The 19,506-nt window shown below is 35.2% G+C and overlaps 1 protein-coding gene across 2 annotated transcripts in view; it reads left to right on the top strand.

The window, feature by feature from the left end:
* The window catches only part of LOC150110405 (protein DDI1 homolog 2-like), a 139,630-nt gene that overhangs the window by 101,305 nt on the left and 18,819 nt on the right, over nt 1-19,506 (top strand). The window contains exons 6-8 of one of the 2 annotated variants that reach the window (XM_090393550.1): nt 5,766-5,869; nt 7,791-7,980; nt 12,423-12,755. In XM_090393550.1, coding sequence (XP_090249676.1) covers nt 5,766-5,869; nt 7,791-7,980; nt 12,423-12,445 — 317 coding nt within the window. In that variant the 3' untranslated portion in view covers nt 12,446-12,755. Of the gene's footprint in view, nt 1-5,765; nt 5,870-7,790; nt 7,981-12,422; nt 12,756-19,506 lie in introns of those variants that run through there. The other variant, XM_090393549.1, reaches the window with a different exon arrangement.

Genomic DNA, 19,506 nt, shown 5'->3' with positions numbered 1-19,506 from the left:
CTTTCTATCATTTCCACAACATTTTTTTAGAGCTCCTATTAAGGATAGTATTCAGCCATCTCACTCCTACCTAATTTATCCTTCTGAGCCTGGGTATACAGTCTGATATCGCTTTCTTCTGCTACTTCTTGACTATCTTCTGTTTTTTCTGATCCACACAAGAAAGGTCACATGACCTATTGCACATTGTGTTGCATGTGTGGGCAAGAGGAATAGAATAAAGGAGGAATCTGTTTCATTTTGCTTGAACAGCTGAGGGTTGTAATCCTTGGGGAAGGCAGAGTCTGGGAGACTGTTCCCAAGGACAGAAATAGATGGAATGAAAGAGAATGCAGTGAAGTTGGTTCAGCGAATTTCAAGATGGACTGTAAAAGGGTGTTTATTAGCAGTGGCTCTGGTTTTAATGATTTTGGAGGAGAGCGGGGTAATAATAGTGGCCAATTCAGCAGAGCACTGGCCATGAAAGTATTTAAAGAAGAGGCACAAGGTAGAAACTGAATATTTCTGATAGAGGGATTGAAGTGGGTGTGTGTGAGAGAAGGAATCATTAATTAGTCAGATTGCCATCTTCTGAGCCTGGGTATACAGTCTGATATCGCTTTCTTCTGCTACTTCTTGACTATCTTCTGTTTTTTCTGATCCACACAAGAAAGGTCACATGACCTATTGCACATTGTGTTGCATGTGTGGGCAAGAGGAATAGAATAAAGGAGGAATCTGTTTCATTTTGCTTGAACAGCTGAGGGTTGTAATCCTTGGGGAAGGCAGAGTCTGGGAGACTGTTCCCAAGGACAGAAATAGATGGAATGAAAGAGAATGCAGTGAAGTTGGTTCAGCGAATTTCAAGATGGACTGTAAAAGGGTGTTTATTAGCAGTGGCTCTGGTTTTAATGATTTTGGAGGAGAGCGGGGTAATAATAGTGGCCAATTCAGCAGAGCACTGGCCATGAAAGTATTTAAAGAAGAGGCACAAGGTAGAAACTGAATATTTCTGATAGAGGGATTGAAGTGGGTGTGTGTGAGAGAAGGAATCATTAATTAGTCAGATTGCCCTCTTCTGGACAGAATTGAGTAATCTTAGAGAGGATTTTTGGTGCACCACCTAAAATATGGGAGCAATATTCCATGGCTTGGGCAGATTTGTGCTTTGTATAGAGTTAGCAGCTGTGAAGGTGTGAAGTAGTGTCTTGTGCAAAAAAGTACACCAATTTTTTTTGGATGCTGCAGAAGCTATAGTTGAAATGTAGTTGTGCCAGTAAAGATCTGAGCTGCAGGTCAGTCCAAGAAGAGAAATCTGATTGTGCTTGGATATTTCAGTATTACTGAAAGTAAGGGGAAGGCATGCAATCTCTTTGTTTCGAGAGATGAGACAGGACTGAGTTTTAGTGGCATCGAAGTTTATAAAGTTGTCCTTGCCCCACTGAGATATAGCTAGGAGATCCGAGTTCAGGTCGCTGGTCGTGGTAGATCTTGAGGATTCTAACACTGGAGCTCTACAAGATTTGTCAAATGAAAAGGAGGAATGGACTGTACTGTCATCGGCAAAGCTATGAATAGAATTGGAAATCTGAAAGATCAGGTCATTTGTATGCAAAAGGAAGAGAATGGGTGAAAGAACAGAAGCCTGGGGATAGTCCCACGTTGATGAGAAATCTGAGGAGTAAACTGTCCACCACGACACATAGTAAGCAATCAATGAAAAAGTTGGCAATCCAGTTGGTGAGTGAGGAGGGTAGACTCATAGGATTCAGTTTGTTATGTAGACCCCTGTGCCAAACCCAATCAAATGCCTTTGAAATGTCAAGTGCAAACCACATGAGTTTCTCCAAATTTCTTCATGGCATGAGTCCAGAGGTGAGTGGTATAAGCAAGATTAGCTGTACTGCTGTACATGATCAGTGTGCTACTAACATCCTTCCTTTGCAGATTCTTTTGCAATAGCACTACTTCAAGCTACTTCCAAAGCTTCTTATAATCACACTTGTAGTTCCACGTGTATTCCTCCTTAACTGAAAATTTCACATTTTGCTGACTCCCTCATCAAGACTGTATAACACTCTTTTCAGTTGAAGGCAATACAGCCATCCTGGTTATCGATAGATCTTCTGATCCTGTGACTAGATCTAGCACTCTCCTACTGCTAATCTGCTCTATCACATCACATGCTGCTTCAAGTAATTATTATTATTAAGAGAGACCTCCAGGCAGTCAGAGACTCATCGAGGGAGGCCACATACTACATACACCAGCTATCATACTTATTCTTGAATTCATTCACACTGCTAGCATCACAACATCCAATGGCAATCCATTCCAATCATGCACCACCCTCTGAGAGAAAAATCTAGCTCTCACACCCTTCTTAGCGGCCTTCGTTCTCAGCTTCCAAGGTCGCCCTCTCATCCTTTTCCCACCCTCCATAAATTGAAAAATTCCATCAATTGAAATCCTATATGACCCTTTCAGAAGTTTGTAAGTCTCAATCATATCACCCCCCTCTTTCTCCTGTTTGCTAGTGTCTGCAGTCCACAAATTCTCAATCTGTCTTCATAATCAATATTCCACAATCCTGATATAATTTTTAACACTGTCCTTTGTACTCTCTCCAATATATCTAAATCACAACAGAGACCAGACCTGCACACAATAGTCCAAGTGAGATCTTATGAAGGCCTTGTAAAGAGGCAAAATAACGTCCTTATCTTTACGTGAGCGGTAATTTCAGCATTGCGGTTATCTTTTGAGTTGCATTTGCAATCTTTGCCACATGGCCCTAAACTTCAACTTCTTATCTTCTAACACTCCAAGATTCCTAGCTTCATCAGTTTCTTCTAGCATAATCACACAGTATAATACGATTGGATATCTAATCACACTGAAGTGAATAACTTTACAATTACTGATGTTGAACTGACACCCATTTTCCCATGTCCACAATTCCAGCCTATTCAAATCATTCTGCAAGTACTGCATATCAGCAGCATCCTGATTACCCAACCTATCTTTGCATCATCAGCAAATAGTAGCTGATGATGTAAAGATTATGTCGCTTGTCAAATCCTTCCCAATATCATTAATGTACAGATTGAATAACAGTGGACCAAGCACTGATCCTTCTGGTACACCACTTGTTATATTAAATCCTGCAGGCTCACATCTCCTGAATACCACTTTTTGATATCTGTCAGTCAGCCATCCTCTTATCCATGCTAATATTTCTATAACCCAATCCCATTTTCTCCAATTTATGCAACAGTCTACCATGCTGTATTCTGTCAAAAGCCTTAGCAAAATCCAAAAGTATCATGCTTTATCCATTCCCCTCTCATTTATTTAACTAATTAACTCTCAATTGATGTGTAAATTCCATTTCCATCCTGCCATGTGATCTTTCCTCCTTCCATTCACCTCCATAGTTGAAATCCCCATAATAATTACTTGACCTGCACTTGTTCTAGCTAATTTGTTGATACATGGCCTATAGCAGCAACTAACTATACATTTCTTTTATTGGCCTCAATCTCACACTAGATTGCCTCAACTGAGCTGCCATCTTCACACCTATAACCTCTAAACCATCTCTCAAATTTGGAAGTGAAACTTGGATTCTGAAACAAAGACTGGAAGAGCGCAGATAAAGTTTCTAAGACCTCTCCTGGGACTCACTAGGTTAGATAAAAAAAAAAAAAACATAGACATAAGAGAACAATTAGATACAAAAAAAACAGAAGAATATGAACAAAATTGGCTACACCACATAGAAAGGATGAATAACAATAGGATTCCCATATTAGCATATGAATATAAACCTACAGGAAGAAGAGACCACAGACATCCAAGATTAAGGTGGAATAATCAACTTCATCTGCAGGAACAGGACATAAAAAGCCTATACCTGAATTGCTCAGATAACGACAAGAATAGCAAATATAAGAAAGGAGGCACGTGTGAATAAACTTTCTAATGAAAGTTATTGGCAAATGAATTATTAATCATTTACATTTGTGATATATCTGTGTGTATCCTGTAAGTTGCTGGGTGGAACAAATAATGTAATCTTATAACTTGTAGACATGCATATTTTCTTTATGATGGGCATTAAAAAATATGTATGAGGAGAGAGAAAGGGATTTGTTTGCAAAATATAAATAACTAACCAGTAATAAACAGTAACTATATACATTGGTAGCTCAGTTTAATAACTATAGGGAGAGGATAATCCACTGAGCTAATAATGCTGATCAGGTGATTTGATCCATGTAGGTGTTGCAAAAATACATATGGGCTTGATACAGCAGAAAAATCATCTTGTACAGTTTGTTGTGCTTATTATTTATGTTTTATTTATATTTTACTTGGCTTTCTCAATTTTTTTTTTTTATTCACCGATTATCAGTATATAAAAGAAAATCAGTAATATAATTACTATAATATAATAATATTAATATAAGAATATTAGTAATATACACATAAATAATTTCCAATCATCGGAATCTTCCCCCTTTTTTGAATCTGTGTTCATTACGTGATTCCCTCCCTTTTCTCTCTCTCTCTCTCATTATCATCTCTTCTGTCTTATCAATAAAGATATCTTGTGTATGCTAATATTTTGTTGGAGATTGATGGACACAGTCTACTTCTTATAATACATAGAGGAAGTCATTTTTATTCAGGAATAGATGAATTTTTACTCGCTACTCTGTTTTTCCAAAAATTGGGATGAAAACATCCCAATTCCTATAGTATGAAGAGCATTCCATCCCCAACAGACTATACTGTAGAAGCAAGAAAAACAAGTAGTTTTATTGTATCACTAAATACAGTACAAAGTCATTAACAGTCTATGTACTGTATTTAGCAAAAATTAGTGTAATTAGAGACAACTGGAATGATGCTTCATAATGAAAAACAGTTCTCCTCCCACTATGCTACATGGATGCAAACTAAACAGTTTTATTGCTGCAATAACATGGCATCTAACCAGATGGATTTGTTATCCTCTCAAATTTTCAGCGCACAAAGTACATAGTAACAACTGCTTATAATACAGTCACTTGGTGCAGAAAGCAATTGATTTATGTAAAGCAAATTTTCGAATTGCATTTGAGATTTTCAGCATCATCATTAAGACATTTTACAAATAAAATTTTACTGAAAAAATTGTCACTAACATGCTGAATAAACTTTGTGACAAGGTGCCTGCTCAACATGAAAGTGACATGCCTATAGGAGAATGACTTTCTGTGGGTAGCATCTGCATGTGTGGACCCTGAGTGGTGTGAATGTGTTAAAAATGAAGCTATTAAGAAAGGACTTGACATTATTAGTGTTCAAGAATTTTTCTAAGCTGGTATGGTCACTTAAACAGAATTTGAAAAGAAAGGTTAATAAAACAGGTATTTGATAGCAGGACGACAGTTTAGAGGAAAACCAAGATTTCAGTAGATTAATTTTGTAGTGACTTAAATTTCAGATATAACCCTATTCGATGCAGATCTGACAAATAACAGATTTATTTGAAAGAAAATTTTTAATAGCACTAATCATAATGTAAACTTAATTATGTAGTGCTATTGTAATGTTCTATATCCAGTGAGGATACATATCAGAAGTAATGGTCACTGTACTGTGTCTAATAAGGTAGATGTCCAAATAAATCGATGCATTGAATTTTCTTTCTCAGTTGCATTTTTATATTTTTAGAGAACTGTAGATATGTTTGAAATTTTCATGATTAATAGTTGGAATAATTTTTTCTCCCATAGTGCAAATTCAAATAGAAAAAGATTTCTTAACGTCTAGTTTTTCAATCTTAGAAGAACAGCCTATGGATATGTTATTGGGATTAGATATGCTCAAAAGACATCAGGCAAGTTTTATGTCATTTTAATTTTCCCTTTAATTATTTATATCACTATTTATACCTGTGATATAATAGTGATATACCTGTATATCACTATTTTATCAATAGTGATATACAGGTAACCCTCATATAACGCGGTACTTATACAACATGGTTTTGATATAATGCAGCCTACAATTTCTAGTAACCCTTTATTTTTTTTTTATTTTTCATATTTTTCATTGCAGATGAAAAATATGAAAAAAGCCCTCTTCCCATTTTTGGGGAGAGGGCTTTTGTGATATGGTTGAGAATGAAATTAGCGAATTAATTGATGGAGAAACAGATTGAAATGAGGAGGAACTGGTACAATTAATAGATGGTGTCAAACGAAATGGCAGGGGAAGTTCTGCCCGAAGATTCTGATTGTGATGAATCCGTTAAAGAATTCAGTTTAAAGAAATTAGCAGAAGGATTCGACTTGGCAAGAAAGTTAGGAAGTTATTTTACGGATAACTCTGCCTCAATGGAGCGCTCGGGAAAATTCATGAGACAATTGGATATTTGTCTAGCGCCATATTATGAACTTAATAAAAAAATTGCAACATAGTGGATAGCAAAGTCTTATTACTGACTTCTTGATGACTAAACGAGCTGAAGTATGCAATGAGAATTATATAAATGATGTCCAAGAGATTTCAAGTGGTGACGACCTCCGGCCACTTACAGAACATCTACGAAATGTTATTTCTGAAGACAGTGATGACGATTAAAATATGCGCTTTATTTTATTGTGTCTAAAACATTTATGCATTATGTGAAATAAAATTTATGTATAATTTGTAATTTTTATAATTTTATACTACGTATTTGTCATAGTTTGTTTTCTTAACTTACATGAATTACCTGAATTAAATAAAAATATTGTTTTTGTTGGATATGTCATTATTGTTTAAATAATTAAAAAAAAAAAAAAAACGATTTCGGAACCTAACCCTGCTTTTTCTATGTGATCTATGTCTCGTATAACGCGATTTATATAACACGGCATTTCTATGGAACCTAACATCTGCATTATACGAGGGTTACCTGTAATTTAAATATTTACTCTGAATAAATGGAGCATTTGTAGTAGTTGGTATTCAAAATGCCCTTTGGTTGGTAGTTTAGTTGATATCAACTGTACCATGTGATTGGAAAGAGAAAGATTTGGATTTTAATCCAGTTTAGGATGTAAGGAACCTTCACGAGAGGGTTTTCCTCCTGGACACGTGTGTGTTTCATGCAGCAAGATTGGCATACTGGCCAGAGAAACATGAAATTATGATATACTACACTCACCACATAGCTTTTGTTTCTCTTCACTATATTTCTAAAACCAAATCAAACCCTTAGTTGGATAGACTTAAGTTCATAGCCCATTTAATTCAGGAACCTTTATTAGCTGTTTTCATCTGAAAATTAATTAGTTGGTCCTGGAGTTTTCTTACTGCCAGACATGCATACTCCAGACATACTGCAGGAGTATCCATGCATTGACAGATATAGCAGAATATGTGGATTAGTCATGATATAAGTAGACCAGCACATAAGTGTGCTGGTTTACATGAAACCAATTTACTTAGCTATGACAGAAGCCATATAAATGTTTTTTCTCTTTTAATCAGTATTTCATTTCACTTTATGGATCTTGCCAGTTTGTGTACATATACTACAGATTAGGAATATTAGTTGTAGTTGTCTAATTAAAAATGGGATAAGAAAACTGAGTAATAAGCATTCACATGCAGAAGAAATCTAGAATGCTTTTAGTTTTGCACTGTAACATTTTCTAAATAAGTCATTTTAGACTATAGCACAGTTTGTTTTTCTTTCCCTTATTTTGGATAATATAAGCAAATCTTTTTTTTTTTTTTTTGCATGAAGATTATATTGTATTTCTTTTTAGTGCTGCATCGATTTAAAAAGAAGTGTGCTTGTAATTGGCACAACTGGAACTGAAACACCCTTCCTGCATGAGAGTGATTTACCTGAATGTGCAAGGCTTCAGATGTCCCAGTTACCTATACCACCAATGGCCATTGAAGAACAAGAAGACCAACAGTTAGCTGAAGCACTTGTCCGCTCTGCCTCAGAAGGTTTTTCTTTTTTCTTACTATTATGAATTAATTGTTGTTAGCCCATTAAATTTTGTTAATTTAAAACTAACTATAGCAGTCATGCATAAAAGGAAAGATACAGTGTATCTCTACTCTGCAATCTTCCTGTGGTCGTAGAGAGTGCCTTTCTGCTAGAAGAATAGTTCACTAATTGGAAATAATTTAAGCTGAATAATTAACATATGTAATAATTATTCAATGCATAATAACCACATTTTTTTGGATATTATGCATTGAATAATTGGCTATCCTCAGTGTGAACTACAACTAAACTTGTAATGGTTATGATGAAGTAAAATAACAATTGAAAATCAAGGATGCACATTCTGAAAAGCTTGAGGAGAACACAATCTCTAATACTATTAGAGTCCAGAGGAAAAATTCAGTTGAGTATGTATATAGCAGTTTATAAGACACCAGTAGAAGTACAAAAGAAGTAGTTTATTCAGATATAGAACTGGTTTTTGTCTTAATTGCATATTTCAAGTGTAAGAGAAAGAATTAATAGACATACAAATAGTAAAAGATTATCATGGCAAAAACAGTCATGGAATTATATAGGACTCTGACATTTTAAATTACATGTGAACATGTTCATTGTTGTGCACATTGGTGTTCTCTTGTCATAGTTAAGAAACATTCATGTAATTCATGCTGGTCATAATTAAGAAACATTCATGTAAATTAATGCTGGGATTTACATTAAAGTGTAAAGTATTAAATAGAATTTAATAACATTTCCAAAGATTCACAGATTTTCCTTCTGATGAATCATAATGGTGGTGTAAAAATTTAGATTCATTCCACAGAACTTAGGCATCGTGTGAATCAGCTGAAGATAGCACATGTGAAGATGGTTGTGGACTCACTTCTCTAAGCAATATCTCTAATATGCTCCTTGATGCTCATATATTCATATATATATTCATATATATGCTTATAGATTTCTCAGTCAGATATATATAGAATATTAGATCCTATACATAGAATGTAAATTCTAGCATTATCTGAATGTGTCTTAGCTATGGCCAGCCAAACAGGCAATTCTTTTCAGACAAAGGATCTACTAGGGGGAACAAACTAGTTTTGCATAAATACTATTTGATAGACAGAACAGAACTAACCTAACCAAAATGAGTACGATTACTTGCCAAAACTGAGGCAGTTTGAGGCAATCATTCCTGCTGTTATCTGCTCATTGCTTTTACTAATATTTTATATAACAGTTTATAAGACAATAACCAGTAGAAGTACAGCAACCAGTTTTGACTTAATTGCATAAGACGTCTTCGGGCATAACAGAAAGAATTAATAGAAAACAAAAGATTAGCATGACAATAACAAATATGGAATTATGTGGGATTCCAATAATTTAATTTATATGTGACTGTGCATCCACACCAATTCTCACAACAGTGGATGCGTGGTCAAAAATGAAGCAGCAGTGCTGCTGCTGCATTTTTCCTTCCAACAGTTTATTGTTCTGAGACAGCTTAAAATTTTTTCAACATGATTTTTATATAGATGTTTTATTCCAATTTAATAACTGAATAAAGAAATAAAATTTTTTCTGTAGGCAAATTTGTGTAAAGAGGTTTAAACCCCTTTTTTTTGCAAATTAATGTCACTTACCTGAAATGCTCACAATGAACTAAAAATGCATGGTCTTATATCATTAAGACTATATATTTAGTTATAAATAACCTAAAAAAATGTCCATCATTGTGTCTGTCCAGATTAGGAGACTGACTTATTCACACCAGTGTGGGGGAAACTAAGGCACCTATAGACATCTTCCAAGAAGCACATTAATGAATTTGCACACGACCCATATGCTGAAGTGCCATTGAATTAGGGATAGGAGACACTATGCAAATTCTGTACTTCAACTCTCACCTTTGCACGCAGGTGTGGGCAAAACTGTGGTTAGTCTTAGCTGTCAACGTTGGCTTCCCCAGGCATTCGCCATGGAAAGCATGATGGGAAAAGTGGGGGATTTAGATGCATTTAACAGAAGGCAGATTGTAGATGCCCAACAGATGGATCACTCCATCTCAGAAATTGTCAGCAAACTTGGATTTTCTCATATGAAAGTTTCAAGAGTGTTCCTGAAATATGAAAATTCTGGCAAAAATAACAAGCACCCATACAATCTGCAAAGGGCAACCAGCCTTGAATGATTATGGGCATTGCCATCTGACTCACATTAAACAGAATGATGGGAGACCAGACATTATCTCAAATCACCTCCCATCTGAACAAGGATTCCAGCTGGAAAGTCAGTGCAAGGATCGTGCAATGTTCACCTCACTCTCTTGGCTTCAGGAGCTGCCGACCTTAGAGTTCCATTTCTAATGGCACAAGACCGACTTTGAATGCCTTGCCTGGGCTAAGTAACATTGAAACTGGATGATTGAAAATTGGCTATGTTGAAATCACTCCGGGCTAATTGAAAATTAGCCTGGAGTGATGAATTGCGATTTAAACTTCATATCACCTATGGGAGACTGAGGATATGGCACCACGTCCATGAAGCCGTGGATCCTGCATGTCAGGTTAGAACTGTACAAGCTGGTGGTAGCTCAGTGATGGCCTGGGGATGTCTTCATTTGGATGTCTTTGGGACCTTTGAAACTTGTACCAGTGACTCTCAATGCATGCTGATACTTGGAACTCATGGCCGATCATTTACACTCATTTATGTCCATCATGCATTCCATTGGAAATCGCATCTATCAGCAACACAACTGTTCATCTCACAGGTCCAGGCAGACTACTCCAGGAGCATTTTGTTGACTTTGAAATAATGAAGTGGGCATCTATAAAGCCCTGATTTAAATCCCATTGAAAATCTTTGGAATACTGTTGAGCAGAGTGTTTGGGCCTGTGTCCCATCACCATCAAACTTGAGCGAATTATGAGCAGCTCTGGAGGATGCATGAGTTGCTATACATGTGAAACATTTGCAAGCTTGTGGAGTCCTTTTCCTTATTGTGTGGTAGCCATTATCAGGGCCAGAGTGGGTGGGGGGGTCCAACACATTATTAGGTAGCTATCCCTAATTCAATGGCACTTTATTGTTATGTTAGTCACTTTAGTCTTATTCAAAACTAAATGATGTGTGAAGATATCAATGTCAACAGTACATTGCTAATACTATGTTGGAACATTGTATTAGTAATGACTAGGCCATAACCCGAACAGAAATTCATTTAGGCATTCATTCATTAAATATCTAGGTATATATTTATCCAGAAACTAAGTCATCCTCATTGCATATACTACCTTTGCAAGTGCAGGAGTAAGGATGCATCTGTAAGTGTCAAGAAGTATATGACATACATATTCTCAGTTCTCATTCTGTGTTTAGAAGTTTACTATTGTGTTGCAAAATGAGTAAAAAAAATCAAATCTTGCCATTTGTGAGATACACTCAGTGATAAAATTTTTAAATGACCGGAATACTCTCCAAACTGAAATTTATTAGCAAGTTAGTGCAGTGCAGTTTAAAGAGAAAATGCCATGAGTCAAGAATGGTGAGAAGATGGTGTAATATGAATGCACATGACGAAGACCAAACTTGTTTCTCTCTCATTAATTACTACCTATATGATTTTCCTTTAGTGTTAGACAGTGATCAGTATTCATTTCAGACAGATTATGTAGAAATAATTATTTTAATTTCCTGACGTTTCGGCTGTCATATTAAGGTCATCATCTGGCACGCGCATGCGCGCGCACACACACACACACACACAGAGAGAGAGAGAGAGAGAGAGACAAGCTATATTACATTTCACACAGTATGCTAAAGAGACAAGGATTTGATCAATGGCTATTCTACTGTCCTAACTTCTACTGAAAAAAAACATAACTACACCAAAGCTATATTCTATTTATGACAGCATCAGAGAAAAATTTCGTATAGGTAGTTTTATTACAGCAAAAGTGATGTCTTAATTTAACATGAGTTTTTATGTTAGAGTTAAGATCCTGGATTATCTATAGTCTTATTTATAATTCTGCCTAAGAGTTGATTATAAATAGGATTATAGGTAATCCATGATCTTAACTCTAATATAACAACTCTAATGTTAAATTAGGATATCACTTTTACTGATACATGCAGAAACTTATGTGTTATTGCAGGCACAAACTTGACTTAATTGTCTGTTTGCTTACTTGGGAAATGGAGTAAAACCAGGTTTAAAATAGCTTGGCATCTTTAAAATATATATATATATATATATATATATGTATATATATGTATATATTTTTTTTTTTTTTTTTTTGCCAAAAAAAAAAAAAAAATCCAAATTAATCACACAAATATACCTCACCATTAAAAACTAGAATGATGTTTTGTTTTGCTTACTCATAACCTTTGTCACCTTTTGCACTTTTTTTCTTGTGTTCTGTAGGAACTATGACAAAACATAATTGAAGGAACTATTTTTGCTAACAGTGATAAGGTGAAGATGTATTAATATCATTATTTCTAAATATCAACTAATATGCCATTCCTGTTTAAAAGATTTGCTATGTTAATCAATAAAACACAAGTCAAGCATGTAATGTTCTTTTTGTAGATTTCAGATTTATTACTTCAATCATGGTTAGCTCTTTGTGGCTACATCTGGAGAATGGGAAAGAACTGTATAAACTTGCAATTGTAATCAAAATAAACTGTAATGTAAAAAAAAAAAAAAAATTATGTTCCAACACTATCATAACATATGTGATGATTATTATAAATAAAAGTTTCTTTCTGTAGTATAAAAATTGCTGCCTATGAATTTTTGGTATATTTTTCATCTTATACATGATAGTATAAGTATTTAGCTTTCATTAGTAACAAGAACATGGTGTAGTAAGCCGGGGGGAACATTCTTACTATATACAGGGTGTCCCATAAGTTCCTAGATATTTCAATAATTCATAAAGATTAGAAAAATTGGTATATTAGAGTGCAGTTTGCACGAAAGTTAATTGCAAGGAGGGGGATTTTTTTTTTTTTTGGTGGGGAGAAAAAATTTACTTCAAATTTTAACTGATAGAGGGTGCTATACCACATGCATCATTTGCAAATACATGCAAATGAGAGTTTAAGGGCAATCTGCCAAATTTCAAGTTTCTCAAAACGTCATATTAGAGACTGTATTCTGACAGGAGTGATAGGACCCTGACCTTTCTACGTTCAAAACTCTCATGAAACTTCCACTACTGATTATGTTCCGTAATCAGTAGTGGGGTGTCTATAAAAAATACTAATTATAGACACCCTGTATTTAAAGTGACTGGAAATTTGCATGCATTCATTATGAGATGTCAACAGTACACTATGTTTTATAGAACTCTCATTTGCAAAGGATGCATGTGGTACAGCACCCTCTATCAATGAAAATTTGAAGTAAATGTTTTCTCCCCACCAACCCCCCCCTCCTTGCGATTCACTTTCGTACAAACCTCACTCTAATATGCCAATTTTTATGAATTATTGAAATATCTAGGAACTTATGGGACACCCTGTATATGTATGTGTGTGTGCTTGTCCATTTTGTCCTTTACAAAAATCTTGTTGTGTGAAATTAGAAATAAAATACTAAAGCATACCTTTTTTTTTTAAAAAAAAAAAAAAGGTAGGAAAAAACACTATTTAAAATTTTAAAGTGAAAATATGAAATTAGACTGGAAGAGGTAAAAAAAAAATTAGAATTGTCAAATTTAAGTCTTTTTTAGTAAAAATAAAATAACTAAGCACATCAAATGGCTTTGTTAGTAAAAATTCTAACCTCTAGGTACCTGTATAGTCCTGTGGAAATGGTATTTGCATCCATAATTGCTAGCAGCTCTAAGGAAGACCATTATAGGTTTGATTACAGTTCATTTGATATCTTGGTCTCTCTGTTAGGGAAGGCTTGAAGAGTGGAGACTGGCTACCCATCTGAAGTTATTTATGACTAAAAGAGTTCTCCTACTCCCTTTGGGAAATAAAATGCATTAGTTGATTTGTTTTTAATGTTTAACTTCTAACATTAATCTTGCATAATTGACATTTTTGCACTGAAATAAAAGGCAAATAATAGAAATATGAAACTACTTTCGCTTAGTGCATTACAGCATGTTACATATGTATGCTGTCGTGTCGACTTTTCCCTAAAATTACCTATTCTTAACTCTCAATATGCTTCTGGCCGTATCTCCGACAAGAGTGAAACCGAGGTCTTGTGAGACAAAGAATTGCAAATGGCGGATGCCAATTTCTTTGTCTCAACTCTGGCTCTATCTCTCTTTTCAAATTCAGAGAAATTTATTTGTTTTAGCTGCGCCACTCTGAATCCTAGGATATACTGAAAAATATGACCAGGGAGTTAGAAACCAGTCAGCGTTCACTCTTCTCAGCAAAATTTTGTAACTTGCAATCGTGACCTTGACTTAAACTATTTCCCGCCTTTATATGGTTCGTTTTACTTTATGAGCAAGTGCAGTAGTTCTAGACACAGGGAAGACAAATTTCATAATAATAACAAAACAATTTAATTACATTGATTATATCATACAAATACATTTATATAAGCTTAGTTAAATCATTCAATTAGAATACACATGTAAGTCATCACACTCTCGTACACATAGTTAAATAAAACACTGTTGAAATTTCATATCTCAGAATACCTAATCTAAATTTTATATCACAGAATACCAAATGTTAAAGTGTAGTTACTTAGTTTCCTCTCTCTATTAATTACATTAGAATTCATTCAAAACTTTCCTTAACAGTCCTATCCAATTAACATTTTATCTCTTTCCCAAGATCTGAACAAAAACTTAAATAATTCTCTTACAAACATATATTATGAAACATTGACATATTCTCTTTCTTTATAATCGGCCACAGTTCTAGGAATGTCTTTTCAACACACAATTCAGATCTTCACTTTTAATTCACTAAATAGTAGATATAAAGTTCACCTTACCGGTTTACAGCATTTTCTCTCTGGGCCACTTCAGAATTCTTTCATCAGACTATTACCTTGACTTTTCTCTGTTACTTTGACCTCCCACCCCCCGGCACCTACGCTGTCCAACCCCTTTGTGTTCCTGACTGGTAGGCCGGTTCTCATTGAATTCCGATGACTCAAATTTTGAAAACTCGACACGCAGGGTAGCCCCTGAGTTTCAAAATAACTTGACAAAAACGTTACAGCCTATATCCATTTCAAGCCGACGTCACATCCGTTTCCAATTTCAGCTTATTTTATAGTATGGAGTAGATATATATAAAATATCAGATTAATTTAACACAGTCTGATTAAAAAAAAAAAAAAAAAATGAGGTTGCTCTTCCTTGAATACACTCGTCTTCCATTCCATTTCATCTATAAACTAGATGAGAGGGACAGGCCCAAAATTATTTATATAGTAGTAAACCTAGAAACAGAATATAGTAATTACTAGTGCAGGCTAAGATTATGATTTAGACCATTGACTTTTAAGATTTGTCACTTCTGTTAAGAGAAAATAAGCATCTGAATTTGCATTAGTGTAGTGAATTAGGTCTGAGAGCACTATGCACTTCACACACTATTTAAATTAAGGGGATGTTAAATCCCACATTGTTTCAAAACCAAATAAGAAACTCAAAGATTGGAATCAAAGAGTTTCATGCCGAATATAGTAAATTATAAAAGTATTGGCTACTACTAGTGTAAGCTTAAGCACGTAGTACAAACTAGGGCAATTCGTACCAAAGGTGGATAAAGCTCTGATCACTATTCTTAGTATTTCCCATAATGTAAAACCCATCATACATCTCCTAGGAGATGTATGATGTTATACATTATGGTGGGAGGTCACTACCCAGACTGGTTTCGACCTTTATTGAGGTCTCATCAGTGAGTAGGTAGATCAAATTAATGCTACAAGTTGCCCTAGTTTGTATTACGTGCTTACGCTAGTAGTCACCGATACTTTTATAGTTTACTATATTCGGCATGAACCTCTTTGATTCCGATCTTTGAGTATCTTATTCAGTTTTGAAAAAATGTGGGATTTAACATCCCCTTAATTTAAATAATGTTACATCGCCGAAGTGAAGCCTATTGGCTCTTTATATTTAAGTAACTTCACACACTTTTTGCAAAGTTTCATGTTCATAATCAAAAGGAAAAACTTTCTAATCAGAGGGAAGAAAACATTTTTTAATGAAGTATTCTAAAAGATGTTCCACTTGAAAATAGAAGTACAACACACAGTAACTTCAGAGATGAGTGACTGCTTTGCTATAGCCATTTTATCTGTTAGATTTCAAAAATTTTGGAACATGGAAACTTTCAGATCTAGTAGCTTATAACATAAAATTTATGAACGGCTTCAGTAGACTTCTCATGCTTTCTGATAGAAATAATTAATAAAAATATTTCCTTATCTGGAAAGTTTCTTTTCTAAGGGGAAAAAAAAACAACAACCTAAATTATCATCTTATAAAATGATAACAAAAGCATATTAAACTTCACTCTATCCCTAAGCCAAAGATAATCAGCATCAAATTTTTGTTTACTGTATATTAGTCTTTATTTGAGTTGTGAGTCAGCAGTTAGAATTGAAGGAAGTACAGGAAGATGGTTTAATGTTAAATCTGGTGTGAGACAAGGATGTACATTATCCCCTCTGTTATTCATTATCTATATGGATCACATTATGAAGGAATGTGGTATTAAACCTGATATCAAAATTGGAGATGTTAATGTCAGCTCTTTGCTTTATGTGCATGATATTATACTTCTAAATAAATCCGCTACAAGTCTGCAAGATTCTCTGACTAAATTGAATAGCTGTTGTAATAGATATGGTATGAAGGTCAGCAATAAAAAGACAAAGACAATGAAAATAGGCAGAATCATTGAAAATGTCAACTGTGTTGTGAATGGAGAACCTGTGGAACAAGTAAAACATTTCAGCTACTTAGGCACAATTTTTACTGAAGATGGTAAACTAAATATAGAAATAGACAACAGAATCAGCAAAGCTGGTATCGTGGGAAGTCAATTGAATAAATTCATATGGAATAAGAAAGAAATTAGTCGGAACACTAAATTAGCTGTATACAAGACTGTGTTCAAACCAATTTTAACTTATGGATCTGAGAGCTTGGTCAGAAGTAAAACACTTGACCAAAGACTAGAGACCGCAGATATGAGTCCTGAGAAAGATTAGAGGCGTGAACAGATGGCATCAATGGCAATATCATATTAAAAATGAGGATATTAGGAAAGAACTTGACATTGTCAGCATCCAGGAATGCGTTAGCAGAGCTAATCTCAGATGGTATGGTCACCTAAATAGAATGGGAGAGGAAAGATTAGCAAAACAAGTGTTCTCTGCCAGGTTGGCAGGAAAACGACCCAGAGGAAGACCATGATATAGGTGGATTGATACGGTACAAAGTGCCTTAGAGGATAGAAATATAAGATCTGATAATGTTGGAGTCTTGACAAGTAACAGACTGATTTGGAGGAAAATTGTAGATAGGAAGTTAGTAATGATGTAATTTTTTCATGTAGTACTGTCATATCCTGTACACCCCTTGAGGGTACATGGCAGGAATTTGATGATGATGATGATGATGATTATCAACGTCCATGGAGTCGAGAAACTCATCATGGAAGGTCTCGCTCTCACATGCACAGCTCATCATACCTTGACTTAAATGCATTCACTGTCCCTGCTCTCACCACACTCTCAGGCAATGCATTCCAATCACCCACTACCCTCCATGCAAAAAATCTAATCCTCACACCCTTCTTATACAGTTTCTAGAGATGGCCTCTCACTTATCCTCCTGTCTCCAGATATTTATGAAAAATATCACCCATGTTAATCTGATAATTACCCCTTACCAACTTAAATGTCTCGATCATGCCCTTCCCTACTATTCGCTAAGCTCTGCAATTTACATTCTCTCAATCTGTCTTCATATTCCTTATTCCAGAGATTAGAAACTAACTTAGTCAATTGGCTTGAACCCTCCCCAACATCTCATCATCCTTTTGAAAACCTGATGACCAAAGCTGTAAAACAGTAATCCATATGCAGTCTGATCAAAGCCTTGTACAATGGAATCGCAACATCCTTACTTCTACGTGTCATAACATGTAGAAGTAAGGATGTTGTGGATTATCAGGAATTTGATGTTCATCATCAAATTCCTGATATATACTCTCAAGGGATGTATAGGATATGATAGTACTACATGAAAAATTACATCATTACTAACTTCCTATTTACAATTTTCCTCCAAATCAGTCTGTTACCTGTCAAGACTCCAACATTATCAGATCTTATATTTCTGTCTTCTAAGGCACTTTTTACAGTATCAATCCACCTATATCTTGATCTACCTCTGGGTCTTTTTCCCAACAACTTGGCAGAGAATGCTTGATAACTAATAATTAAAGAACTGACAGCGTACACTAGAAATATAAATTAAATAAACTTTAATATATACTTTCCAATATTTCTGCAAACGTCACGTTGCCATCTTCTTGGGAACTTATTATAAAGACAAGTGCACCACCATCACCATTCCCTACATCCGAGGCACCTTTAAAAAAATCAACAAAATTTTAAAAAAACATGACTTGACCACCTGTTACAGACCACATAGAAAATTGGCATCCCTTATCCACTCCACTAAAGACCAACCACTTCCCCTAGACCTACCTGGTATATACCAGGTCCCTTGCAGCTGTAAACTGTCCTACTTTGGCCAAACAGGCAGGACAGCAAATATCAGAATCTCAGAACACAAGGATTACATCTGATTTCATAAGTATAGCCACTCTGGGCTTGCAGACCACGCTATGGATACTCGCCACAGAATAAGATGGAAGAAAGCTACAGTAATACACCGCAGCAAGTTCAAATATGAAAGACTATTCATGGAATCAGCCTCAGCCCTAGGAACATGCCAAACCTCAACAAATTTGGATGCATGAGACTGCCCCAAATTTGGGAAACATTTATCAGAAGAACTTCAGCCCAAAGGCCAAGAACTACCAATATAGCCTGCCAGGGGGCACCATCAGGACTTTAGGAAAATGTTAGCTTCCTAGCTTCGGTTCTCATTTGCTGTTATGTAGTACTTGTGTGCACTTCTCTTTGTAATAAGTTCCCAAGAAGATGGCAACGTGATGTTTGCCGAAATATCGGAAAGTATAAATTAAAGTTTATTCAATTTATATTTCTAGTGTATGCTGTCAATTCCTTAATTATTAGTTATCATGTATAACCAGTGTATAAGCCTCTCAACAAGAGAATGCTTGTTTTGCTAATCTTTCCTCTCCCATTCTGTTTAAGTCACCATATCACCTGAGATTAGCTCTGCTAACACTTTACTGGATGCTAACAATGTCAAGTTCTTTCCTAATATCCTTCTTTTTAATATGATATTGCCATCTGTTCATGCCTTTAATCTTTCTCAGGACTCTCATATCTGAGGTCTCTA

Source organism: Typopeltis vanoorti, chromosome 1 (assembly GCF_054136105.1).
Source record: "Typopeltis vanoorti isolate ZY-2024b chromosome 1, IOZ_Tvanoo_1.0, whole genome shotgun sequence".
Taxonomy (NCBI): domain Eukaryota; kingdom Metazoa; phylum Arthropoda; class Arachnida; order Uropygi; family Thelyphonidae; genus Typopeltis; species Typopeltis vanoorti.
This window is presented reverse-complemented; position numbering and strand designations above follow the sequence as displayed.